The sequence below is a fragment of the Trichomonas vaginalis genome, chromosome I (genome assembly GCF_026262505.1).
Source record: "Trichomonas vaginalis G3 chromosome I, whole genome shotgun sequence".
NCBI lineage: Eukaryota > Parabasalia > Trichomonadida > Trichomonadidae > Trichomonas > Trichomonas vaginalis.
Window position 1 is genome coordinate 10,801,790 of NC_067203.1, and position 26,204 is coordinate 10,827,993.

General features: G+C 33.4%; 14 protein-coding genes and 3 pseudogenes across 17 annotated transcripts, besides 7 other annotated features; 6 read left to right on the plus strand and 11 right to left on the minus strand.

The window, feature by feature from the left end:
• Window positions 1-13,255: part of a mobile genetic element that runs on past the window's edge.
• Window positions 461-883, minus strand: TVAGG3_0965520 (uncharacterized protein; the record flags this gene model as incomplete). Its single annotated transcript, XM_001296264.2, has 1 exon — window positions 461-883. A coding segment is annotated over one exon (423 nt), but the record flags the coding sequence as incomplete, so codon positions are not given.
• TVAGG3_0965530 lies at window positions 920-1,793 on the plus strand (annotated as a pseudogene). Its single transcript has one exon. A coding segment is annotated over exon 1 (874 nt).
• On the plus strand, window positions 2,466-2,666 carry TVAGG3_0965540 (uncharacterized protein; the record flags this gene model as incomplete). The annotated part of the gene is made up of 1 exon (XM_051253556.1): window positions 2,466-2,666. One exon carries the CDS (start codon window positions 2,466-2,468, stop codon window positions 2,664-2,666), a length of 201 nt encoding a protein of 66 aa, XP_051079130.1.
• Window positions 2,695-3,375, minus strand: TVAGG3_0965550 (uncharacterized protein; the record flags this gene model as incomplete). Its single annotated transcript, XM_051253557.1, has 1 exon — window positions 2,695-3,375. The coding sequence occupies one exon, from the start codon at window positions 3,373-3,375 to the stop codon at window positions 2,695-2,697; it is 681 nt and encodes a 226-aa protein (XP_051079131.1).
• TVAGG3_0965560 (uncharacterized protein) lies at window positions 3,800-4,462 on the plus strand (the record flags this gene model as incomplete). The annotated part of the gene is made up of 1 exon (XM_051253558.1): window positions 3,800-4,462. The coding sequence occupies one exon, from the start codon at window positions 3,800-3,802 to the stop codon at window positions 4,460-4,462; it is 663 nt and encodes a 220-aa protein (XP_051079132.1).
• Window positions 4,491-4,691, minus strand: TVAGG3_0965570 (uncharacterized protein; the record flags this gene model as incomplete). Its single annotated transcript, XM_051253559.1, has 1 exon — window positions 4,491-4,691. The coding sequence occupies one exon, from the start codon at window positions 4,689-4,691 to the stop codon at window positions 4,491-4,493; it is 201 nt and encodes a 66-aa protein (XP_051079133.1).
• On the plus strand, window positions 6,381-6,716 carry TVAGG3_0965580 (uncharacterized protein; the record flags this gene model as incomplete). The annotated part of the gene is made up of 1 exon (XM_051253560.1): window positions 6,381-6,716. A coding segment is annotated over one exon (336 nt), but the record flags the coding sequence as incomplete, so codon positions are not given.
• On the minus strand, window positions 6,733-7,079 carry TVAGG3_0965590 (annotated as a pseudogene). The gene has a single exon. A coding segment is annotated over exon 1 (347 nt).
• Window positions 7,203-7,547, minus strand: TVAGG3_0965600 (uncharacterized protein; the record flags this gene model as incomplete). Its single annotated transcript, XM_051253561.1, has 1 exon — window positions 7,203-7,547. The coding sequence occupies one exon, from the start codon at window positions 7,545-7,547 to the stop codon at window positions 7,203-7,205; it is 345 nt and encodes a 114-aa protein (XP_051079135.1).
• On the minus strand, window positions 8,372-8,820 carry TVAGG3_0965610 (uncharacterized protein; the record flags this gene model as incomplete). The annotated part of the gene is made up of 1 exon (XM_051253562.1): window positions 8,372-8,820. A coding segment is annotated over one exon (449 nt), but the record flags the coding sequence as incomplete, so codon positions are not given.
• TVAGG3_0965620 (protein of unknown function, DUF4106 family) lies at window positions 9,760-10,197 on the minus strand (the record flags this gene model as incomplete). The annotated part of the gene is made up of 1 exon (XM_051253563.1): window positions 9,760-10,197. A coding segment is annotated over one exon (438 nt), but the record flags the coding sequence as incomplete, so codon positions are not given.
• Window positions 12,215-13,120, minus strand: TVAGG3_0965630 (protein of unknown function, DUF4106 family; the record flags this gene model as incomplete). Its single annotated transcript, XM_051253564.1, has 1 exon — window positions 12,215-13,120. One exon carries the CDS (start codon window positions 13,118-13,120, stop codon window positions 12,215-12,217), a length of 906 nt encoding a protein of 301 aa, XP_051079138.1.
• A 1,689-nt stretch (window positions 13,256-14,944) lies between the features above and the next one.
• TVAGG3_0965640 (protein of unknown function, DUF4106 family) lies at window positions 14,945-15,582 on the minus strand (the record flags this gene model as incomplete). Its single annotated transcript, XM_051253565.1, has 1 exon — window positions 14,945-15,582. A coding segment is annotated over one exon (638 nt), but the record flags the coding sequence as incomplete, so codon positions are not given.
• A 287-nt stretch (window positions 15,583-15,869) lies between these two features.
• Window positions 15,870-18,453: a mobile genetic element.
• Window positions 15,899-17,602, minus strand: TVAGG3_0965660 (MULE transposase domain-containing protein; the record flags this gene model as incomplete). Its single annotated transcript, XM_001581521.2, has 1 exon — window positions 15,899-17,602. The coding sequence occupies one exon, from the start codon at window positions 17,600-17,602 to the stop codon at window positions 15,899-15,901; it is 1,704 nt and encodes a 567-aa protein (XP_001581571.2).
• Window positions 18,454-19,756: a mobile genetic element.
• TVAGG3_0965680 lies at window positions 18,550-19,676 on the plus strand (annotated as a pseudogene). Its single transcript has one exon. A coding segment is annotated over exon 1 (1,127 nt).
• Window positions 19,755-21,508: a mobile genetic element.
• Window positions 19,791-20,897, plus strand: TVAGG3_0965700 (uncharacterized protein; the record flags this gene model as incomplete). Its single annotated transcript, XM_001581520.1, has 1 exon — window positions 19,791-20,897. One exon carries the CDS (start codon window positions 19,791-19,793, stop codon window positions 20,895-20,897), a length of 1,107 nt encoding a protein of 368 aa, XP_001581570.1.
• Window positions 21,509-22,706: a mobile genetic element.
• Window positions 22,707-22,882: a mobile genetic element.
• An 825-nt stretch (window positions 22,883-23,707) lies between these two features.
• Window positions 23,708-25,081, minus strand: TVAGG3_0965730 (bifunctional inhibitor/lipid-transfer protein/seed storage 2s albumin superfamily protein family; the record flags this gene model as incomplete). The annotated part of the gene is made up of 1 exon (XM_001581519.1): window positions 23,708-25,081. The coding sequence occupies one exon, from the start codon at window positions 25,079-25,081 to the stop codon at window positions 23,708-23,710; it is 1,374 nt and encodes a 457-aa protein (XP_001581569.1).
• A 150-nt stretch (window positions 25,082-25,231) lies between these two features.
• Window positions 25,232-26,204: part of a mobile genetic element that runs on past the window's edge.

The window sequence follows — 26,204 nt, forward strand, 5'->3', positions numbered from 1 at the left end:
ATGGCAAAATTCATCTCAGTAAACAAGTACATGTCAGGACTTAAAGAAGAACTAGACCCATTCACATATTTGAATGTTTACTTCTACCATTTTGAAAAGTCTTCATTCAGCAAAGTTTGGAACATCGAACCAGTTAAGTTTGCTATTGTGACTAAAAATGGTGCGAAATTTGAAGACTTAGACATAGAAGGTTTGTTAGCAGTCAAAGAAAGTTTTGACAGAAGGTTCTCAAAACTCGAAGAAGGCAAAGCATACAAACTTGTTATACCTTATGAACCAAAGAAAGCAGACGACTATGAATATTATGAGTCTAAAGTTGTAGAAGTTCAAGGTAAATTGGGTAAAAAGATTTTAGAGTCTAAGCCAGTGTTTGCTCCTAAAGAGGAAGAGAACATTGACATTGACCCAGAAATGTTCTAAAAATAAAATTTTATTTTTACATGTCAAATTTCTTTTTCTCTGGTTCAGGTTCTTTCTTCTCTTCTTCTACTTTCTTTTCTTTCTTTTCTCTCTTCTTCTTTTCTGGTGGAGTTATGTCAAACTTCTCAGAACCATATTTTTGTAAAAGTTCTTTGTCCTTTAATAGCTCTTCTATTCTGTTTTCTATTTCATCTTCAAGAACAGTGCATGTGTCTTCTTTGCATTCTAAGAAGTTTTGTTGGACTTCATCTCTCCAAGAGGCGTCATCTCTGTCAACAAGTCTGTCATTGACAAATTTTAAGACTTCTCTGCTTAATGTTTTATGGTTCTTGTCATATTCCCAGAAACAGAACTTTAGAACAAATTCACCTTTCTTGTTTACACTATGTAAGATTTTATGGTCGACAGATGTTTTGCTGTCGAAAAGCTTGTCTCGAATATAGATGGCGAAATCGCTAGACATTTTCTAAAAGATAAAAATTTTAATTTTTCTAAAAATATGTTAGAAAAAAAGTTTGCTGACATTGACAAGAAATTTGAGAATGTTTTAAACAAGAACAAGGTGAAGTTAGAAAATGCTCAGATAAAGCCTATACATGACAAGTTCTTATTTGCTCAGAATGGTATAACAGGTCTAATTGCACCACCTGGGTCGGGTAAGACTTTCACTTATCTTAAAATGGCTGCACAACAACAAGAACTAGATGAGAAGAACCCATTCTATGAGTTAGTTGTCATTTGTAGTACTTCTGGTCAATTTGACCAAACCGTCAATTCGTTCAAAGATATTATAAAGAAGTCTAAGTTAGTATGTATAAGGATACTGAGTTGTTAGATTGGATAAAGAAGTACCAAAGAAGAGTTTTGAAGTACAATGCTATAAATGAGTATATAAATTCGAAGTTTAAAGACCCAAATGAGGAAATGCAGAGAATATTAGAGAAGAAACACTTCAGAAACAAACAGAAAGAGATAGAATACATTTCGAAGAAATTGCAATCTTACGATTGGAAGACTTACCCTCATAGATGTCTTTTATCTTAGATGACTTTGCTTCTCATCCTTTGTTAAAGAATAGAGAACAAGATATGTGTCGAATTCTTAAGAAGCTCAGACACTTTAACATCTCAGTTGTCATTTGTGTACAGACAGCAAAGAGTTTAAGTAAGGATGTAAAGAGAATACTTACTGACATTGTACTTTTCCCCGGATTGTCCGAAGACGATTTCATGGAACTTATGAAAGAGTCCATGGCAGGTAAGTTTGACAGACATGAACTATGGGAGAAGTACAAAGTCATACAAGACCCTCATACTTCTTTCAGAATTCACATCTACGCAAACAAAGTTCAAATTGTAAAAAGTCAAGCTTGAAAAATATAAGTGTTTAGTCTTAGTAAGATGGTAGCTTCTTAAAGCAAATACCATTGCTGAGTTTTATGTACGTGAAGAGAAGTACAATGAATTCAATTACGAGTACAATTGCAATGACAACTAAGGCAACTATTTTTGTCTTTTGCCAGCAAGGGTACTTCTTCTCTTCCAATGGTTCGGCAGAACTATACTCACTCATGAGAAATGCCAAAACGGTTTAATAGAAAAAGTGAAAGTTATTCTTCATTTTTTTGTATGTAAGATATGATTTTAGGGATTTTTTTGACGAAGTGTCAAAGTTCTCTTCGTAAAAAAATAACAGTTATATAATGAAAAAGTGTCATTTTTTCACGATTTCAGGGATTTTTTTGACGAAGTGTCAAAGTTCTCTTCGTAAAAAAATAACAGTTATATAATGAAAAAGTGTCATTTTTTCATGTCCGAAGACTCGAAGGTGCAACACTTCCAAAATACCGACGAACTCAGAAGAGCAGCATGGCAGTATCTTCTTGACAACTTCTTTGAGTTCTCCAGGTACACCTTGGAAAATGCTGAAGAACTCCGACACAGAGAATTTGGAGAAATTGCACTCCAATACTACCTTGACAAACAAAGGGTAAACAAAGGGTAAAATAAGACTAAAAACTTAACGTTTAAAAAGTGACATTTTTAATGAGCTCCGAGTCACCGAGAAAACTTGGTCAGATGTTAGCAGCTTACTTCCCTGAGGAGGATGGAAGCGTTACATACGTAAGGTTCAAAAACAACGAACCTGGAATTGCGTACCAAATTCGCAATTACATGACCATGGAAGAGTACGAAAGGCTCCTACAAGAGAAACCAGCTCTAAACAACTCAGAAAAGAAAGAATAAAAAGTTTAACTCGTAATTGTTTATTTTTTTACTTGTATGGGCAAGCTGCAAGAATGAAGTCGACTATCTCAGTCTTTGTCTTGACGAGCTGGACGGCTCTTGCGAGTACGTCTGTTTTGCGGTCTCCAGCTGGTGTTTGACCTTCGTAATTGCGCATGTTCTTGAGAGCTCCAACTGTAAATGATTGTAGGATGAAGAGTCTCTCAGACTGCTTGAGGTAGTCTTCACGGTCGCGAACCGAATCTGTGGTACGAGTCGAATCGGTCGATTTGAGGGAAGAGACTGAAAGCCTGTCATCTTCCATTGGAGCTGTAGCATACTCTTTGCGTAAGCGGTTCAGACCTTCTTCGAAGTCTTGGTCTCTCTTCGATTGAGATTGGAATTGGAATTGCTGGGGTGGAGCTTGCTGGGATGGAGCTTGCTGGGATGGAGCTTGCTGGGGTGGAGCTTGCTGGGATGGAGCTTGCTGAGATTGGAATTGCTGGGGTGGAGCTTGCTGGAACATCCAAGGGTTGGGGAAGTAAGGCATAGGTTGAGGAGGAGGGTAGTTCGGGAAGCCTTGTGGTGGGTAGTAACATTGAGGTGGAAATTGGTAGTAATTTGGTGGAGGTACTTGCTGGAACTGAGGTGCAGGGGCTGGTGCTTTAGGTTCTGTAGCTTTCGGTACTTCTGGCTTTGGAAGGCATTCAGGAAGAGGAACGTCAGTCATCCGTTTGTGTCCTGTCGGAAGGAAAATTTTTTCCTGTCGGATGGAAGGACTCGGAATGCCAGAAGGAAGAACTTTTCCTGTCGGAAGGAAAAATTTTTCCTGTCGGAAGGAAGAACTTTTCCTGAAGTTCGACCAAAAAGTTCTCAATTTTCGAAAATTTGAATGGTTTACGGACGGACAACTGGAAAATTTTTTCCTGTCGGAAGGAAAAATTTTTCCCTTTGTCCGGAAAAAATTTTCCAGTTGTCCGTCCGTAAACCATTCAAATTTTCGAAAATTGAGAACTTTTTGGTCGAACTTCAGGAAAAGTTCTTCCTTCCGACAGGAAAAATTTTTCCTTCCGACAGGAAAAGTTCTTCCTTCTGGCATTCCGAGTCCTTCCATCCGACAGGAAAAAATTTTCCTTCCGACAGGACACAAACGGATGACTGACGTTCCTCTTCCTGAATGCCTTCCAAAGCCAGAAGTACCGAAAGCTACAGAACCTAAAGCACCAGCCCCTGCACCTCAGTTCCAGCAAGTACCTCCACCAAATTACTACCAATTTCCACCTCAATGTTACTACCCACCACAAGGCTTCCCGAACTACCCTCCTCCTCAACCTATGCCTTACTTCCCCCCCTTGGATGTTCCAGCAAGCTCCACCCCAGCAATTCCAATCTCAGCAAGCTCCATCCAGCAAGCTCCACCCCAGCAAGCTCCATCCCAGCAAGCTCCACCCCAGCAATTCCAATTCCAATCTCAATCGAAGAGAGACCAAGACTTCGAAGAAGGTCTGAACCGCTTACGCAAAGAGTATGCTACAGCTCCAATGGAAGATGACAGGCTTTCAGTCTCTTCCCTCAAATCGACCGATTCGACTCGTACCACAGATTCGGTTCGCGACCGTGAAGACTACCTCAAGCAGTCTGAGAGACTCTTCATCCTACAATCATTTACAGTTGGAGCTCTCAAGAACATGCGCAATTACGAAGGTCAAACACCAGCTGGAGACCGCAAAACAGACGTACTTGCAAGAGCCGTCCAGCTCGTCAAGACAAAGACTGAGATAGTCGACTTCATTCTTGCAGCTTGCCCATACAAGTAAAAAAATAAACAATTACGAGTTAAACTTTTTATTCTTTCTTTTCTGAGTTGTTTAGAGCTGGTTTCTCTTGTAGGAGCCTTTCGTACTCTTCCATGGTCATGTAATTGCGAATTTGGTACGCAATTCCAGGTTCGTTGTTTTTGAACCTTACGTATGTAACGCTTCCATCCTCCTCAGGGAAGTAAGCTGCTAACATCTGACCAAGTTTTCTCGGTGACTCGGAGCTCATTAAAAATGTCACTTTTTAAACGTTAAGTTTTTAGTCTTATTTTACCCTTTGTTTACCCTTTGTTTGTCAAGGTAGTATTGGAGTGCAATTTCTCCAAATTCTCTGTGTCGGAGTTCTTCAGCATTTTCCAAGGTGTACCTGGAGAACTCAAAGAAGTTGTCAAGAATACTGCCATGCTGCTCTTCTGAGTTCGTCGGTATTTTGGAAGTGTTGCACCTTCGAGTCTTCGGACATGAAAAAATGACACTTTTTCATTATATAACTGTTATTTTTTTACGAAGAGAACTTTGACACTTCGTCAAAAAAATCCCTGAAATCGTGAAAAAATGACACTTTTTCATTATATAACTGTTATTTTTTTACGAAGAGAACTTGACACTTCGTCAAAAAAATCCCTAAAATCATATCTTACATACAAAAAAATGAAGAATAACTTTCACTTTTTCTATTAAACCGTTTTGGCATTTCTCATGAGTGAGTATAGTTCTGCCGAACCATTGGAAGAGAAGAAGTACCCTTGCTGGCAAAAGACAAAAATAGTTGCCTTAGTTGTCATTGCAATTGTACTCGTAATTGAATTCATTGTACTTCTCTTCACGTACATAAAACTCAGCAATGGTATTTGCTTTAAGAAGCTACCATCTTACTAAGACTAAACACTTATATTTTTCAAGCTTGACTTTTTACAATTTGAACTTTGTTTGCGTAGATGTGAATTCTGAAAGAAGTATGAGGGTCTTGTATGACTTTGTACTTCTCCCATAGTTCATGTCTGTCAACTTACCTGCCATGGACTCTTTCATAAGTTCCATGAAATCGTCTTCGGACAATCCGGGGAAAATACAATGTCAGTAAGTATTCTCTTTACATCCTTACTTAAACTCTTTGCTGTCTGTACACAAATGACAACTGAGATGTTAAAGTGTCTGAGCTTCTTAAGAATTCGACACATATCTTGTTCTCTATTCTTTAACAAAGGATGAGAAGCAAAGTCATCTAAGATAAGAAGACATCTATGAGGGTAAGTCTTCCAATCGTAAGATTGCAATTTCTTCGAAATGTATTCTATCTCTTTCTGTTTGTTTCTGAAGTGTTTCTTCTCTAATATTCTCTGCATTTCCTCATTTGGGTCTTTAAACTTCGAATTTATATACTCATTTATAGCATTGTACTTCAAAACTCTTCTTTGTACTTCTTTATCCAATCTAACAACTCAGTATCCTTTATACATACTAAACTTAGACTTCTTTATAATATCTTTGAACGAATTGACGGTTTGGTCAAATTGACCAGAAGTACTACAAATGACAACTAACTCATAGATGGGTTCTTCTCATCTAGTTCTTGTTGTTGTGCAGCCATTTTAGATAAGTGAAAGTCTTACCCGACCCAGGTGGTGCAATTAGACCTGTTATACCATTCTGAGCAAATAAGAACTTGTCATGTATAGGCTTTATCTGAGCATTTTCTAACTTCACCTTGTTCTTGTTTAAAACATTCTCAAATTTTCTTGTAATGTCAGCAAACTTTTTTTCTAACATATTTTTAGAAAAATTAAAATTTTTATCTTTTAGAAAATGTCTAGCGATTTCGCCATCTATATTCGAGACAAGCTTTTCGACAGCACAAACATCTGTCGACCATAAAATCTTACATAGTGTAAACAAGAAAGGTGAATTTGTTCTAAAGTTCTGTTTCTGGGAATATGACAAGAACCATAAAACATTAAGCAGAGAAGTCTTAAAATTTGTCAATGACAGACTTGTTGACAGAGATGACGCCTCTTGGAGAGATGAAGTCCAACAAAACTTCTTAGAATGCAAAGAAGACACATGCACTGTTCTTGAAGATGAAATAGAAAACAGAATAGAAGAGCTATTAAAGGACAAAGAACTTTTACAAAAATATGGTTCTGAGAAGTTTGACATAACTCCACCAGAAAAGAAGAAGAGAGAAAAGAAAGAAAAGAAAGTAGAAGAAGAGAAGAAAGAACCTGAACCAGAGAAAAAGAAATTTGACATGTAAAAATAAAATTTTATTTTTAGAACATTTCTGGGTCAATGTCAATGTTCTCTTCCTCTTTAGGAGCAAACACTGGCTTAGACTCTAAAATCTTTTTACCCAATTTACCTTGAACTTCTACAACTTTAGACTCATAATATTCATAGTCGTCTGCTTTCTTTGGTTCATAAGGTATAACAAGTTTGTATGCTTTGCCTTCTTCGAGTTTTGAGAACCTTCTGTCAAAACTTTCTTTGACTGCTAACAAACCTTCTATGTCTAAGTCTTCAAATTTCGCACCATTTTTAGTCACAATAGCAAACTTAACTGGTTCGATGTTCCAAACTTTGCTGAATGAAGACTTTTCAAAATGGTAGAAGTAAACATTCAAATATGTGAATGGGTCTAGTTCTTCTTTAAGTCCTGACATGTACTTGTTTACTGAGATGAATTTTGCCATCTTTTCTATCGGATAAAAAAAATATTTTTTTTAAAATTTACTCAGAAAAATTATTTCTTTCTATATTTGCCATTCCGAACTTCGAAAAGATGTTTTATACCAGCATAGAATTTTTCTCTAGAGCTTGGTCTTATATCGTTTTCATGACAATATTTTCTATATTCTTCATATAAAGCCTTTTTTTCATACATTTCATAAGGACAATCTAACCAGAATAGCGCATATCCATTTTCGTTATCTAGGTCTCTATATGTTTCTTCTGTTTGTGGAATTTCGCTTTCTTCTGTTTGTAGAATTTCGCTTTCTCTATTTAGTTCTATGTCTATATATTGTGGCTTAAAAAGATGTGGGCAAGAAGGGTGTGGCGCTATGTAAAAAGTTAATTTTTCTGTCATCTTTTCTATCGGATAAAAAAATATTTTTTTTTAAAATTTACTCAGAAAAATTTTTCTTTGTATATACACCATTCTGTACGTCTAAAAGACTTTTGACATTTGCCAAGAATGTTCGTTTAGACGCTGTCATATAACCATACTCTTGACAATATTGTTTATACGAATCGTACAATGACCTTTCATCTAAACACTCAAAGTCAGTTTCATCTATGAACAGTTCATATACACTCTTGTTTGCTTCTAACAATGTTTGTCTCTCTTCGGTATGTGGAATTTGTCTTGGATTGAACTTTGAAATATCTAATGTCATAAAATATGAGAACAAGTGGTTGTAAAAGTCAGATGTCAAAGTTTCTGCTAAGTCATCAAAATATTCTGTATCTTGCATATGAGAATCTGACGTTCTGACAACTACATATCTTCTGTCAGAACTTTCTAACTTCATCGGAACAGCATTGTTTGAAACCATAACGAAGTTTGCAACATTTTCACAAACTCTTTGGTCTTTATATTTTCTTTCAACAACTCCAACTTTGTCTGTTATAAGACTCTTCAAAGCATCTGAGTTTAAAACTTTTGTTGTATCTATACTTTGAAGTTCATTGCAAACTATAAGTTTCATATTCTCTATTGAAGAGTTAAATTTACCGCAGATGTTTTCTAAGTTTGTCATATTAGGGTTCGAATAACCTTCTAACAGTTTGCACAAAATATCTGTAAAGAAAGTGTTCTTACCTGTTCCTTGTTTTCCAATTATAATGAGAGCAGTTTCATTTTTAGCACTTGGATGTTGTAAGATGTTTGCAAACCAACATAAGATATACTCATAGACTCTTTCGTTTCCATTGCATATAATTTCTTTGACATGGTCTAACCAAGCTTCTATAACATTTTCTTTCCATTCTACTTGTTCGTATTTATATCCAGTGAAGATAGAATAGAAGTTTGGAGAAGGTGTATAGAACTTTATACCTCGAACTGAAAAATCTTCTAACTTTGACAATAAGATATCCCAAGCATCTAACATCTTCATGCCAACTTGTACAACTTTTATTTTCTTAAGTTTCTGTTTACATTCTTGTTCTGAAACTATTGTCGCTTTAGGTTTGTTAAAGACTACATCCCATTCTTTCATAACATAACATTCTGGGGCAGAGTCAACATAAATGACTAAACGTTTCAAATTCTCGACTGCTTTGTTATAGTCTCGAAATGGACACATATTTCTGAATGCTTGGAAGTCATAAAAATCTGAAACATCTATTCTGTACATTTTTATAAAAATAAAAAAAAATATTTTTTTTATTCTTGAGCTATTTGTTGCATTTGTTGTTCTTGAGCTATTTGTTGTTCTTGAGCTATTTGTTGTTGAAGTTGTTCTTGTAATACAATACTTTCACCAGTTGCATCTTCCAATTCGAAACTTTCTGCCGTCATTGACAAATACATAGGACATAAAAGTTTTACAGGAACAAAGTTTGCGTCAACTAAGGTTAAGTTTATGTTTGCTAAAGTGTTTGAGTTTACTAAAGCTGAAAACTCTGCATTCGAATGAACAATAGGCAAACCAGCAGAGAATGTGTTGTTTATACGCATAAGTATCTTTTGGTCATAATAGTTTCTGTCGACATTCGAATAACACTTTGAACCTAAGTTTGAAACAATATATAAAATAGGTGTACTTAAAGTCAATGGAATAGACATTCCTTGTATGACACCTTTTCCTGTTATAGGAAACTGTTGGTAGTAAAAACCAGATATAAGTTTTGTATTATAGCTCATATTGTTTATAGTAAACTCAGTCGGACATCCAAACATAATGAAACCTGCTCTAGTTGCAGCACATGTTACACTCGTCCTTAAAGTATTAAATAAGTCAACAAAACCTGTTGGTGGTATATCTGAGTAAGTATCTTCAAAGGAGTATTTTTTACCATTCACAACAATAAAATCTTCTGGTGTCAAAAGAGCAAAACAAGCTTTAGTCGTCATTGTGTTTAAAGTTAGTTTACAATATCGTCCTTGAGGACTTTGTAAGTTTGTTGTTATAGAATTATATGACTCAGGGTTTTTAGTCGTAATAGTATAAACCACTATGTCTTCTGCCATTTACTTAGCAAATAAATTTTAATGAAATGTTGTGGTCGTCAAATATTTTTATAACGTCTGGGAAACTATATTTTAAGTTCAACGTTTCACCTCCTTTCATAACGTATATCTTGTCAATGACATTATATGAAACACCACAGCAACTAACGTCGGGTTCTATTTCTTTGATGTTTATATCGTCTGCCTCTGTCAAAAGTTTCAATAGTTCTTTCAAAACTTCATGAGGTGCAATGACATATGAGTTCACTTTTACAGGGTTGTGTTCGACCAAGTTTAACATTATACCTAAAGCTTGACAAATCTTCTCCTGAGTTTGAAGTTTGTCTTTAAGTTGTTGGTAGTCGTTTCGAATATCTGCAACAGAACTTAAGTCTCTGCTAACTTCAGGATATGTTGGTTGTTCTTTTACAGGAACAATTGTTATACCATCTTCGTCCTCGTATGGTTTCCCCACTTCAACATCTCTTTCTTTGACATTGACAATAACACTTTGACTGTTTGTTTGAGTTGGTGAATTTAACTTCACATCTGCCACCGCCATTAAACCTTTTGAAACATTCACGCTTCTATTTTTCGGAAATGACATTTTACTTAGAATAAAAAGATGGACGTATTTGAGTATCTCTTCGAATTGAAGCAGAACAAAGTTTACACACACAAACAATACAAATACATTGACAGAATAGTTCTTTATACAAACAATGGTAAATGTTATAGAATAGCAGTCTTTGCTGAACCAAAATATTTTCATAAAGCAAAGAAAGTTGGTATAACTGAAATGGTGAAAGTTCTTGAAGCAGACAAAAATATAACAACAAAACTTACAGATATTTCTAAAGGTAAGTTTATAATACAATTTTATGTCAAAACTGGTGTCATAACTATTTACGATGGAGAGAAGTCAGTTCAAGAACAACTTACTGACCTGCTGCCAAAATCTGCTCGATGGAAGCTGTCGTTATGCCAATCTGAGGAGCCCCAGCAGGTTTCATCGAACGAATCTTCAAAAGAGCATCTTCCGTGAAAAGTGCTATTGGTTTTGTAAACTTCTTTGCTCTCAGTTCATATGGACCGTCTCTGTCACCAGTATATTGTATTTGTACAGTACCAACAGTTGAAATACCACCCATAAAGTCTTCTGAGTCAGCAAATGGAATGCCAAGCCAAAAGTTTGAACGGTCTCCATTTGTATATTGAGTTTTTTGACTTCCTGTATGGGTCCATACTTTCACATATGGCATAATAGAACTTTGCATTTCAGGGTTAATGGTTGTTGTGAAGTTGTTGTTAAAGTTCATAGCATCTAATGTCAAGTTGTATGACCTCATATCCTCAACTGTAGAATATTCTTCTCTTGGATAATATTTGCCATCTATGTTTATATGATATTTAATACCGGGGTTGTAGAAACAAGAATAGTCATTTATAGTTCGTCTGAACAGTACAAACATAGTATCTGCGTGTTTCATTGCAGTTGTTAAAGCAATATCTGTTCTTGCACCTGCGGTTCCTGGATTTTGGTTTCCAACTTCACCTGCAAAGTCTTTGACAGATTTGGTGTATAGGGAACATAAGTGGAACTGCAATATATTTGGCAGCTAAAGCATTTGAAATATCTGGGTCCAACATATAGACTGCAAGTCTGCTTTCTATTCTCTTGCATTCAAACTGTTCGCATGTAAACCTAACTGGGTCCCAAGCAGTTCCAGCAGCATTGAAATAATACTTTACTTCAGTGTTGAGGTTTGAGAAACCAAAGTCTAAGTCAACTTTGTCTTTGCAAAATTCGGCGAATGACGTTTGATTTGCTCCCTTTACGTCTGTAAGAGTGAATGGGTCTTGCGTTGGTGCAATGACTAAGTTATTTTTGCTTGGAGTAAGTTCAATAGAAATTTTTCCTGCCCAGTTTGGCAAGTATCTTAAAAACCTGAAGATGAGGAAAGATGACAAAGGAACTCTAAGTTTCAGTTTTACTTTAGTGACAGCATTTCCATCTGAACCAGAAAGGTTAACATAAACTCCTGGAACGTTAGGGTCAAGTCTTCTTATTTTCTCAATAGTTGCATATTGGTCTGTTTGTTCTCTAGCTTGTGGTTGTACTGAGTTTCTCAAAGCGAACCATTCATAGTTTGCCCATGTTACTGTTTGAACTAAGTCAGAGTTAGAATATATCTTATATCCCATGAAAACTTCTGGAGCATATTGGTATCCGACATAGAAAATTCCATTGCAACCTTTCTTGTCAGACAACTTGGCAGAAGGTTTTATTTCAATGTCTTGTTCCACGTATAAGAATGAGTTGTCAATAGAAATTATATGAAACCTGTCGCAAGCAATATCTACTGTTGTTGAAGAACCTTCTCCAAACTCACCTACATTTCCATAAGAAACAGCAGTTGTATATTCGTAAGTTCCAGGAACTATTTCTGACCTTCTAATGGCATTGTCGCATTCGTTATACCATTCGGAAACATTTCCGTTCATGGCATCCAAAACTGTTGGCGTTATATTCTGAGCGGCGTACATTTCATATGGGTAAAAATATAGAATAGTTGGATTTATGTGTCATAATAGAACCCACTCGGACCAAGCTTTACTTTCTTCCTGACTGAGTTTTTAACTCTTCTTTTTCCTTCATTGCCACTACTTTCACTAGTTGCATCTTCACTACTTTCACTTTGTTCTACTCTTCTCTTCTTCTTTGGTGTCGCTTTTGGTAACTTGCCCTCTGCTTCAAGTTGTTGCATCTTTGCCTCATGTTCACCTAGTATGTTGTAAATTTCCCATGTCCTTTTTGCCTTTGGGCTCTGGTCGCCCATCTCAGGTAACCTATATCCTAGAAAGATTTTGTCATAGTTTGTATTTGAGTCTTCGCGTATTGTTTGCATGACTCTTTCCTGAGTTTCCGGTTCAAGCTCTTCAAACAGAGCTTGTCCATATGGAATAAGCTCGTTTCCAAATATATGTTTTTGTAGCCATTCTGGTTTTCTTTCCATGTTACCAACAATATCTTTTGTGAATGGGAAAGCTTTTACCCAATGTTTCAGTCTTGCGTCATTTATTTCTGTAGTTGGTTTTATTTTGTCAAGGAACATGTTTTTCAATACTAACATTTCATTTGGTACTGTCCATTTGAGTTTTCTTAAATATTCATCCCTTCTCGGTTCATTGTCTGCAAAGTAAGTTTTTATGACATTTTGTAAACTTTCGTTTGCAAGGTCATGTACAATAGGTTCTCTTCCTTCTGTCTCCCTAACTTTCTTTCTAAACTCTTCACCAAATATACCATCTTTATGGTTCTGTGTAGTTCTTTGAGATAAATGTTCTAGAACGTCAGGTGTTATATTTCCATCAGCCATGTTCATTTCATACTGGTTCAAAATATCTGCATCTTTCATATCTTTCAATGGCATTAAAGCCGCGCTGAAAATACCAGCTAAATCTGGTTCACCATTGACTTCCATTGCGTCTACAACTTCTTGGAATTGAGGTTGTAAGTTTATGAACCACCTATCCGGGTTAGCTTTATGACCCCATCTCATTGTAGTTCCATAGTCTGCAGAAACAAAAGTAGGTTTGTTTCCATATTGGTTAGGTTCTGAATGAACTTTAAACAATGTTTCATTTCTATATGTTTTGTTGAAATTTAACCTTTTATTTTCACCGAGTTCAGCCAAAGATTGAACGTTATATGGTCGTAAGTAAAAAGGATTGTTGTATTTGTGTACATTTTCTTTCAGTACTTCCATTCTATGCTGAATATTTTCATCTGATGTTGGAGTCTTTTGTATGTCGGCAAACATTTTTCGATATTCTTCTACCATGTCAGCCGAATTTTTTTTAGACTCTTGGAAAGATTCCATATTCACCTCATACTCTTGTTGAGGGTCAAGATTTTTCGGCTGTTCCAAATCTTCATCTAGTTCTGTGAAGTTAGTTTCCAAAGGAGGGACTTGTTCGTTTCCTTCAGGCTCTTCTAGCTGTTGTTGCTGAACTATTTCTTCCATGTCTGGTTGTATCTGAACTTCTTCCTGTGGAGTTTCTTGTACCTCATCTGCTGGCATTTCATATATTCCGAGACCGTTTTCAACAAGTTCCCTATTTAAGTCATCCGCATTCATAAGCCTTTGTTCTTTCGTTCCGTCTCTATTTTTTACGCGTTTCATGAAGATAGTTGAATCATCATTTATCTCTGACACCAAATATCTCGGAGTAAATTCGTTCATGTCATTTGGATGATATGCTATTAAATCATATCCCTTAGCGAGCTTGTATTTTCCAGGTTTGAAATTATATCCCATTTGGTGCTGAACCATAAAGCTAAATAGGTTCGGGTCAGTATTTCCTTCCTTGAACTTTCTAATAGCTTCTTTATATCTGTCACTAAAGTCAAGAGTATCTGGGTAACCATAGTCTTCTTTAAGCATTTTTAAGAAATCTTGGTTTCCTTGTTCTCTACTTCTTTTATGTCCTTGCTCTGTTTGTGGTTGTTGTTGTGCAGGTTTTGAACTGTTGGTTGCTGTGCTGGTTGTGGAGGTGGTTGTTGTGCAGGGTTTTGAACTGTTGGTTGTGGTGCAGTGTTTTGAACTGTTGGTTGTTGTGTTGGTTGTTGTGTTGGTTTTGGTGCATGCCTGTGTCTGTGTCCATGTGACGATGTAAATGTTTTAGGTAGTCCTGGTGCAGGTGCTTCTCTTGGAGGGTTTGGTGGTATATAAGTTCCACTAGCTAGTATATAAGTTCCACCAGCTGGTATATAAGTTCCACCAGCTGGCACATATGTTCCATCTGCAGCATAATGTCCTACCTGACTTTTCGTTCTTAAGAAAGCATTTACTAGGTCTGTTTTGGTCTGTTGTAACTCTTTTTCTTGACTTTCCACAACAGTTGCTCTAACGGCGTCATAGGCACTTTGAACTGCCTGTCTCGTTGCTGCATCTGTTATTTTCGTCATATTTTGTGCTACTTCTTTTAACTCTTTGTCGAAACCTTCAGACTTCAGTTTCTTTCCAGATGAGAAGTCGTTCACTTGTTTCACCTTACTATGAAGAGCTTCGAAGGCGTTCTTAAAGTCAGCATTTGTTAAAGCTTCATTTGAACTGTCTTCATCCGCTTGTATTTTTGTCCTTATTGACCCTATAAGCTGGGCTGCTTTAGCGTTGGCTTGGGCATCTAACCAGTCATTGTTAGCTTTTATATATTCTGCGCTTTTCATTGCCTTTTGCATGGCTGCGTCGTTATTTTTACTTTCTTGTGCTAAGTTTTCATACTGTACGGTTTGGTTTTGCAACTGTAAAAGTTTTTCTGCCTTTACATTTGCTTCAACTTCTTTTTTATACTCATCGCTATCCATATATGTCTTCATGGCTTTTTGTTTTATCTCTTCATCTTTCAGTACTTTATATTGAGTAGTATGGTTTTTCAAATTTATAACATCTTGTTCCATTTTTGCTACTTCTGCTGCTTTTTCTGACACTTTTTTCGCATATTCCTCTGTACTTAGTTCTTTCAGTTGTTCTTCTTTCTTCTTTTTCTCTACGTTTAACTCATTGAGTTTCTTTGTGTGTCTGTCATATTCTAGTTTCTTTTCGTTTTCACTTATTTGTTTCTGTATGTCTATGTTTGACTTTTTGACATCTGTTATTTGATTTTTGAGTGAACTCAAATTCATTTGACTTTGAGGGTTATAAGCTGTTCCGTCTGCAGCTCCACCATAGCCTGCCATTTTCGCTAAAAGTGCCGCTCTTAAACCTCCACTCTGTGCACCAATAACTCGGTTTAAAAGCATAGGGTTGCTTGACATTTGTTGCAACATAGTGGGGTCATTCATCATTTGTTGTTGCAACTGTTGTTGTGGTGTCAGTTTTACTATTGGATGTTTCAATGCTCTCTTCCTCTTACGTATATTCTTACGTAGCTTACGTGGCATTTTAAGTGAAGTTAAAAACGGTTTTTGACAGATGTTTATATGACACTTTTTGTTCAGCACAAAAAACTACTCGGTCAAAGTGTTGTCAGTTTTGTAAAATAACCGTCCTATCTCATTCTATAAGGGGAAAAAGGCTTCTCAAAGTTTACTTCCTTGGAACGCCTGTAACTTTTCCTGTAGCGACGATAGACCCTTACTTGTCCGGACAAAGTTATACTAAACATCTTCAGGGCTAGAGGGCACGAAGTGCCTGGAGGCCCCACTACCTTTTTTTTTTTTTTTTTTTTTAGTTATAAAAGGAATTAGACTTCATATATCAATTCTTTTTCTCTGTAGATGTGGAACGTTTGCTTTTCGATCTCTTTCGATGAACTTGAAAATATAAGTTATTATCGCTGAGAATCCTTTCCGAAATAGGAGCTTTACGTTTAGGAGGATTGTCGGATGAATTTTGTTTTTTATTGTTTGATTTTGTTGTTATGGAAGATTTTTTCTTATTTTTTTCAGAATTTTGCTTGCTATTAACTGAAACTTGTTTTGACGGCCCAACAATAGCATTTGTAGTAGGAAGAATTCCCAATAACGAGCGCATTTTCGATAATTGTTTTTCAATATGATCAAGAAGGTCCAGCTTATGTTCTAGATTACTAGACATTTGATTTGTAGAAGGATGGTTTTGATTTTCTGGTTCTAAATCTGTAGAGTCTGCAATATTTGAATTTTCGGAGCGAATTGGAGCATCTGAACCTTGATTTGTATCGGCTTGCTCAAAATTAGTTTGAATTGGAGTGGATGAATTAAAATCTGGATGATTTAATGTTTCATTAAATAATGCCATAATTTTTTCTCTTTTTTCATTAATAAACTTAGTGATCATTGTATCTTTATCTGTTAGATCGATCGATTTGAGTATATCTGCATCATGAACTGGAATATTTTCGAACAATGAACTCGATTCTATGGAACCATATGGAGAAATCTCGTTCTGAGCCAAAGAAAGATCACTTACGTTGTATTGTTTGATAGAAAAAATTGTTTTCTCAAGTTCTTTTTGAAAGCAGTCAAGAATATAATTTTTGTAGCTATCAGTGATAACGGTTTTTATATGGCGCTCGATCTTCTGGTTATTTTTGATGGCGTTATATTTATCTAATTGGATTTGAGATATCTTCTTAATAGCTTCATAAATGTTTGGATGTTTTAACGAAGAAAATTCTGAATGCATACTCTCGAGGCAATCATTAGTGAATATTGCAGTTGCATTATTATATTGAGATATTAAATTGTAGTGCGGCAACCAAACTTTGTTGAAATAATCAATATAATCTTTGATCGAATCAACTTTATTTTGATTAATTATATGCATTGTAAGTACAAATTCTTCATGAGACATGAATGGAGTAATAGAATATAGCTTAAATAAAGAATTTTGTAAAGTATTGAAATTTTTTGTATAAAGTGCTACAAGTTTCCTGTGTAAAGCTTGTTTGAAATGAAATAGGCATCCAATTATACGGACTTTAGGGAAAATTTGTTGAAGTGCCTCTATCATTCCCTTTTCAAAATCACAATGAATTTGAATTAGCTTTGAAAATTGAATACCCTTGACAGTAAAAATATATTCAAATGCCTTCTTATAAGATTCAAATGTGCGGTTTTTCATGAATATAAATAAAAGTGGTAGATATTGATTTGTTGAAGGTTCACAAATCATAATTGTTAGCATCTGTCCTTTTTGAAAATGTTTTGGTGTAATTTTAAAAGTTCCATCGCAAAATAAATCTGTGGCTTCTTTTGCAAATTGAATTGCCTTCTCAAAACCAAAAAACATCGTCTCACAATTTGCTTGAAAATCATGGCCAATGAAAAACTGCTCGCCATTTATTAAACAAAAATTAGCAATTTCATCGTCTGTAATTTTTTCTCCAACAGAAAATTTTCTGGACTTATTATAAACTTCCCTGACCAATGAATCTTTAATTAATGGGTTTTCATCAGTACCAACAGCAAGTTCTGTCATAAATTTTTTAATCTGCTGAAAAGTGCCGTTGTCTTCAGAAAATTTTGCCATTGCCTTATTGTATATTTCTGTCAGAGTCATTGATTTATGAAGATCATTTTTTTCATTTTGTAACTTTTTAAATTGTCTGCATTCGGGTATATGTTCCTTTTGTAAATCTTCGGAAACTGAACTGTTCTCAATTTTAACTAAATAACGTGCTTGACAAGAATGATCGATGCAACGGTAGTAACGTTCAATATTATTTGAATTAATAATATTTGTATGATCATGCGAATAAAGCATATCTTTGCGAACAATTGTATCAGGATATTTTCCAGTAACTGCGGGAATATTTTTAACTGCAATATAACTAAAATATCTTCTGACAGCTTTAGATTCATTTTCGGCGTATTTAATATTAAAATATTGAAGAACTTGTTTGATTATATTCGTTTTTTCATCTCTCGATGTTGATTTTTGGTATTTATCAGATTGTTCCCTGATAAATATTTTATTTTCGTTTGTAAAGTTTGCTCTTTTTTGATTAAATATAGATGATTTTCCCATTAAAAAATGAAATGATGCAAAATTTACGAAAACCGTTCGAAAATTGAATCAAAAATGAAAAGTAATACTTAAATGAGGAATTCTTTGAGATATTGGTCTTAGATTGAATGTAGCGTCATTCTTATATAGAATATATATTCATATCATCGGAAATTTGATAAAAAGCATATAATAAATGTCAAAAAAGTGAACAAATAAGCAAAGATATTTTTTAAAAAACAATGAAAAGTAATACTTAAATGAGGAATTCTTTGAGATATTGGTCTTAGATTGAATGTAGCGTCACAAATTTCACAAATATATAGGGTGTCCAAAGGTGCGTTTAGCACAGCGCTCTATATGAGACTATTAAAGGAGATATATGCTGATTATAAATATATAATAAAAAATATGAATATATGTATATGATGAGTATGTTGTATTTTGGCGCCATGCCGGGATATAAAATGAATTTTGAGACAAGAGGCGGTTTCGCGGGAAATTTTGGCGGGATTTTTTTCATTTTTTTAATGAATCATAAAGAAAACATCCTCGCTCTTGCAAAAAAATGCAAAGACTGTAAAAAAATCTACGAGACATTGGTAAAATGCTTCGGTATGGATGCTCCTAGCTATTCCACTGTAACGTATCATGTTAGGATGTATCACTTCATGAACAAAAAGGCGCCCATCATAAAAATTGACAAAAAATCGCCGGATCAAAGAAAAATCAAAGCAATTCTTCAAGCGCTAGATGAAGACCCAAGAGCATCACTCAGAAGGATAGAGGAGATGACAAAGATACCACGTACAACAGTCAGTTATTATCTGCACAATTATTTGAACTACAAACTAGCGTATACACGTTGGGTTCCGCACAACCTTAATTCAGTTCAAAAAAAATCTAGAGTCCAATCTTCGAAAGAGCTCCTCTCTATATTGGGTGCGTATCAATCCAAGAAGTTTCGCTTTTTAGTAACAGGGGACGAGTCTTGGTTTCAATATGCAACAGAAGCCAAAATCATGTGGATCCCGAAGGATGAAAATCCGCAAACATTCCCGAAGAAAAAATTGACACACCAATGATGATGTTGTCGGTTTTTTGGGGCGTGAATGGCATCATCGCAATTGATATTCTTCAAAAACCTAATACGATGAATGCTCAGTATCTAATTGACAATGTTCTTACTCAAATTATCAATTCTGATGAGTTTGAGAAATCCAAACAACAAAAACAAAAGTTTGCAATTCATTTTGATAATTCAAGAGTTCACAAAAGTCATAAGGTAATGAATTACTTGTTGGAAAACAATGTCAAAGTTGTTCCAAACCCAATTTATTCACCTGATATTGCACCCTCTGACTTTTATTTATTCGGCACGCTAAAAAAGAGAGCTGAAGGACGCGAATTCGCGAGTCCAGATGATCTTGAAAATTTTGTAAGAGAGCAATTTGAGCAATTTTCTCATGATGATTTAAAGCGTGTCTTTCAAGCCTGGATCGATCGCTGCGAACGCGTGATTGAATCCAATGGTGATTATATTTAAATAAACTTTATATATATGTAACTTGTTTATTTCTATTCGCAGTATTCAGGTTTGTGCTAAACACACCTTTGGACACCCTATAATTTACTATACAATTTTATTCATTTTTTTAAAATGGCTGACGACAGTCTGTATCAACTAACTCAACTAGTCAAGCATAATGATTATTCTTCGGATTCATTAAATCAACTTTATCAATGCATAAGTACAATGACAGAAAGATCAATTGGATGCTTGAATTGGGATAAATTTTTCAAAAAAATCACAGTGACTGATGAAGTTCTTTTACATTTTTTAGCATCCGTTTTAAACATTGAAAAGATATCAGAATGTTTCAAGGATTCTATTTTTTATCACAATATTAATCTTGAAAAATTCAGTAATTTAACTGAAACAGAACAACAAACAATTTTAAATTCCTACAAAGCGGATAAATTTACATATTACATAATGTGCTCACAAATTGTAAAATCAAACTGGAACAATTTATCCCAAACTTTAGTTAATATTGCAAATCAATATTTGCCATTTTTAGATGAAGAAAAGCAAATATATATATTTACTGAAATAACTGGCAATTATCAAAATTTTGAAATTTCAGTTGCAAACTTGTTACTTTTTTATGAAAACGATGAAGAAAAATTAAGCAACTGTTTTAATTTAACATTGTTCCAGCAAATTTATTCCAAAAATGGAATCGAGCAAATGATATTTTTTGCTGCAAATACAATTTGTTGCAATAACACTTCTATCAATTTTTACAATCTCCTTGAAATTGAAGAAATGAATCCATTTGATTTTTTTTATTTCTCAATTCAATATAAAGAGATATTAAATTGCGATGATTTTCCAAAAGTTACAGAAGTAATCACAGGTTTAATCTCAGCTTCAAATATTAATGCTATTATGCGAATTTGCCAAAAAATTTTGGGTAAAATTACATTTTATAAATGTAATTATTGCCATATTACCTCAATATGGAATTTTATCACAAATGCAGCAATAATTCTTCCTGATGAAGATTTATTAATCAAATTATTAAAATTCATAGAAAAAACAGAAAAAGCAACAGATGAATTATTCGAACCGGAGAATGATTTGGGTTTCTATGAATATTTAAATTTGATTTTCTCAGATATTACATCTGCGAGAAATAAGCAATTTCTCTTGGAATTTCTAAATACCCATGAAGATGACTTCACTTATGATCAAACATTGTGAGGTCATTTTTGATCAACAAATTAATTGAAATTCCGATCAAAAAAAAATTCACAAATTGGATCAAAAAAATCGAATCTCAAGTTAAAAATAAAAAATTTCCACATTTTTATCAAATTTAGATTTTTTTTTCAAATCATGCGAATTGATTGAATAATTGCATATTTTATCCCATGCATCTAGAAGTATGTGTAATATTTTTGCTTTCATCAAGAAATTGTCGAATTTGATCTTAATTTTTTTTGAAAAATATACTTTTAGAAAAAGAAATAGTGATTGAATAGCTGCCCATGCTGTAAAAGGGTTATTTTTACAAGTAAAAAAATTGTTATTTTTCGAGCAAGTCGAGGCTTTTTTACCATCTTATTTTTGAAAAATTTACGAAAAATTATATCTGAAAAAACGCTTCATTTTGATATCTTACAATGATAAAATACCAATGTTGCTGGGATATAATAGCTACACCTGGACATCTACTACATTAATGCGTATGACAGGTAAAGTTGATTTCAAAAGTATAGCCTGGAAAGATTACAATAAATCAACGATAATTCAAAAAAAATTTCTTATAAGTTAACATAATAAAAATTTAATTTTTATATTGCTTGTATTATGAGTGGGGGACAAACTCGCCCATTGTCACTTTTTCATTAACCTTAAACTTATAATTTTCATTATTTTTAATTAACCTTATTTCTTTCCCAATTCCTGATTTATTTTATTCACTTACTATTAAAAGTCACATTTTAATAAAATATAATAATTTATTTATAGCATTTTTTACTATACTGTAATAAAAAATTAATTATAATAAATTAAATGTTTATTAAATCAAATGTTTTCTTTGCAATAATATTTTTAATGTTGAGTAAACAATGTTGGGATCAAGTGTATCATTTTTCAGACCTTTCTGAACAGCTTCAAGCATACTGATGCATTCGACTTTTTTAAATTGTGTCATTTCTTCGAAATCTCTTGTGACTTTTTTGATAACTTTAACACTTCTCTCTGAATCCAGACCTTTAATTTGCAACTTAATCAGGAATGAAGGAACAACACTGGAATATAACTCGATGACAAGTTCATCGAGTCGAAGATTTGGTTGTACACCACTTGTATGTGCCGGATACCATTGTGTCAAATTTTTTCTGAAATTAACTTTAAAAGTACTAAGTAAGATCATGAGATATAGCAATATATGTTTAAACTAACTTATATTTTGGTTGTACACCACTTGTATGTGCCGGATACCATTGTGTCAAATTTTTTCTGAAATTAACTTTAAAAGTACTAAGTAAGATCATGAGATATAGCAATATATGTTTAAACTAACTTATATTTTGGTTGTACACCACTTGTATGTGCCGGATACCATTGTGTCAAATTTTTTCTGAAATTAACTTTAAAAGTACTAAGTAAGATCATGAGATATAGCAATATATGTTTAAACTAACTTATATTTTGGTTGTACACCACTTGTATGTGCCGGATACCATTGTGTCAAATTTTTTTCTGAAATTAACTTTAAAAGTACTAAGTAAGATCATGAGATATAGCAATATATGTTTAAACTAACTTATATTTTGGTTGTACACCACTTGTATGTGCCGGATACCATTGTGTCAAATTTTTTCTGAAATTAACTTTAAAAGTACTAAGTAAGATCATTTATTTTTGCATAATATAATGCCAATATGGTTTCTTTTGATTTTATTTCATTTATAAGCAAATCAGATTTACCCAAAAACTCCACTCCATAAGCGTTCATTTGCTAAATTAAAAAGTGACAATGGGCTAGTCTGTCCCTTTCTCCTTGTATTATACTTAAGTATATAATATATTTAAATCTTAGAATGAAAATTCGGGACGCCCTAGCTATTCAATTTTCCCTTAGGACGCCCATAAACCTCTCAAAAATGTGATGTAAATATCACAATTTTGAGAAATTTACACTAGGACGCCTTAGGACGCCAACCCCCCTTTTTACCGATTTTTCGAAAAATTTTCAGCTCTAAATCTAATTATCTTCGCAATTTAATACACTAATGTAGAAGATGCCAAACAATCCCTAATTTTTCAAAATTTTCAGGAGAAAAAGGACCGAAGAAAATTTGTCCTTCTTGCTATCTGACTCATTTGACTTTACTTATTAATGCTATTGAAAAGGGTCATGCAGATTTTAATATCAGATCAAAACTTTTTCAATTGATTTCTGACATTCCGATATAATCTACTGGGGATCAAAGAATTGGACAAATTCAAGCCCAGAATTAAAATGTCCTGATGATGATTATTGAATATTACTGATATAACCATGAATAAAGAATGAGAGAAACTTTAAATGTTTGACTCACTAGCTCATCTTGTTCATGATGTAATTTCAGGAACTAATATAGGATATTTCTTAAGTTTAAGTCAGTGTTATATATTAGTTCTCCTATATTAACAACATCTTAAAGTAATTTTTCTTCATCTGTGCCATATTTCTTCTTTGGCAATGATTTTGATTAATATTCAGCATCTTGTTGTATTTTTTCGATGTTCTTTTGAAGACTATCAACTTCTCTTCTTTTCGTTTGAATAGTATTTTAAGAACATTGTCTGATTGAAAGTATTTTTAAAATTAACTATATTTTTAATTGCTTATATATATATTTTTATTATACACAATTCATAGAGGTAATTATTCGCAATTCTTTGACAAGATATTGTTGATCAAATGAAATTCAATGATGGATAACAATATTCCACATCTATTATGCTCAAGTAAGATTTAGAAATGCATTTGAGCTTGTGTCTTAAACAATATGAGATTAATTGTAAGCATCTGATGTGTTGCATGTTATTGAATCAGACGAAGTTTTTTCTCTATGATTTCGTCTAATACAGATTACTATTACAATAGCTATTGTAGAGGCAATAATTAATGCACCAAAAACGCTTAAAAATACTATCAAATATGGGAATTTAACTCCAGCGTCAACATCTGGTTTTGATGTAGGCTTTGGATGTGAAACATCAATTAAATCTACAAGCCTCTTCGCACCATTGTTTGTTCTAAGAACAATTGTAGTGTTATTTGGATAATAATTCTTTGTTTCTTTCAGTTCTTCTATTTTTTCTGAATGAATTTTTAAATCATTTTTTGCCTGATGATTTCCCATTAAAACGAAATCTTCATAATAAATATCTAAATGTTCTACTTCTTTAATAATTGGATGTGTTTTGTGATATTCAATTCGTGTTGCTATTGTATTTTCTAATTTCTTTGCTTTGTTAAGCCTTTTTGCATGTCGTACACCAATTATAATTTCTGTTTCTGTTAATATACCTTCTTCTATATGTATAAATGTTTTAACTCTCACATAACGGTCCAAGGTTGGAGATAATGTTTGATATGGTGTATTAAATGGTGTTTGAATTGGAGTAGGAACTGGACTTGGAATTGGTGTTTGTGCAGGAAGTATTGAGTTGATATTTTTTGATGATGTGAAGAAAAGAATACTATTTGGATTTGCTTCTTTATCGATTATATTATAAGTGAATATATCAAATATATTATCATTCTTTTCGTATTTTAGAATCTTTTTATTATTTCCAGTAATGAATACTGATAAAGTTTTATACTTGATTGTTTCTTTAGATATTTCTAACGAAACATTTTCATCAACAGAGAAGTTATCATCTGATGAAATATAAACAACATTTTCATCTTCAATTTTGATATTTTCTCCATTATTTGTTATTTCAGTTGAAATATGATATGGTTGTTGAATGAATGATATCTGAATTTCACAGTTTTGGAGTTGATTCGAGCAATAAACTTTGGATAAAGGATTAATATCATATATAGCAGTATAAATGTCTTCAGTATCTATTTTATTTGTTATTACAAATGGATCAACGATTGTACTGTTAGTTATCGAAATTTGTAACCTCGAATCAAGTTTTGGATAGAAAACATTTGCAGATATTGAAGAATTTGCTCCAATAATCAATGATCCATATACACATAAATATTCGTCATTACTCAATGTTTTGAAAATGTCGAGATTTTTGTTTTGATCTAAATTTTTTGTCAAAAGTCGTCCATTACATTCGGGAAACATTGAAATAAGCTTTGTATCGATTTCTCTACTAATGTTACTATTATTATATCTTCGTAATGATAGTAACAACAAGAACATTTTAATAAAATTTCAATTTGACTTTTGAGAATATTTATATTTTTATGAAATCAAAAATCTAAACATTTACTTTAGCCTATTAAAATATCATGGAATTTCCTGACAGTTTATTTACACTTTTGAATTGATTTTGTCAGAACATTTTATATTGGGGAGAAGCTTCCTAAACTTTTTAATCCCATAAATATGGTCATTATCTGGAATAAAGAGTTAAGCGTCATATGTCACTTTTTGTACTAAGGAAACATCAACTTTATGCGTTATGACTTTTCGATGAGGAAACAAGTGTTCACGTATTATAAACTTCCTTATTCCAATAAACCGACCCTAAACATAATTAATTCTAAGCATGATAATGGTCTCTTTTCTATGATAACCAAATCAATTTGGTTATCATAGTAAAGCACCAAAAACTGGAATAAGAATAACCGCACTTAAACAGGAATAGGCAGTGTGGAAACTAGAGAAGACTCAACTGATTTTTAAGCAACTCTTCTTGCCGATTCAAATCTGCTTTGCTAATCATTGTATATTACTATATTCTGATTAGGATACTTTAACGCTTGATGCATGCACATCATTCTTTTAGCTGATTTCTAAAATACAATCTTCTATTAACTTTGAAATTTCTTCAAAAGTTATAGTAATTCCATAGTTCATTCGTAAAATGTTATTAAATAGCTCTGACTATTCCTTTGCACGCAAAATGAGGTAGTATTTTTTGAATTTTTTACTCAAAATAAAACAAAATCTACCCAATTTTATACCACTAAAGCCTATATTGACACACACATATATAAATCTCTATTGTTATAAGATAAATTTGAAAAAATAATTTTTTTTCCTAAAATGTAAAATTATACTTGTATTCAAAGAAAGTAGATCGTTTATAAGGAAGGTATTATATATTTGGGGAGAAAATCCCTTACAATATACAAAAATATGAAAGAATATTCAATCATCAGGAAAGAGCTTAGTACTAACCATTTGTGAGACGTTCATATAATATCTTTTTCCTTTTTGGGGTTTTTAATCGGATTATCCATTTCCCTGCATTGACTTTAATTCATTCTTGATGATCTGAGTATACATGATCATTATCGAACGTTTGCCATACTCTTCC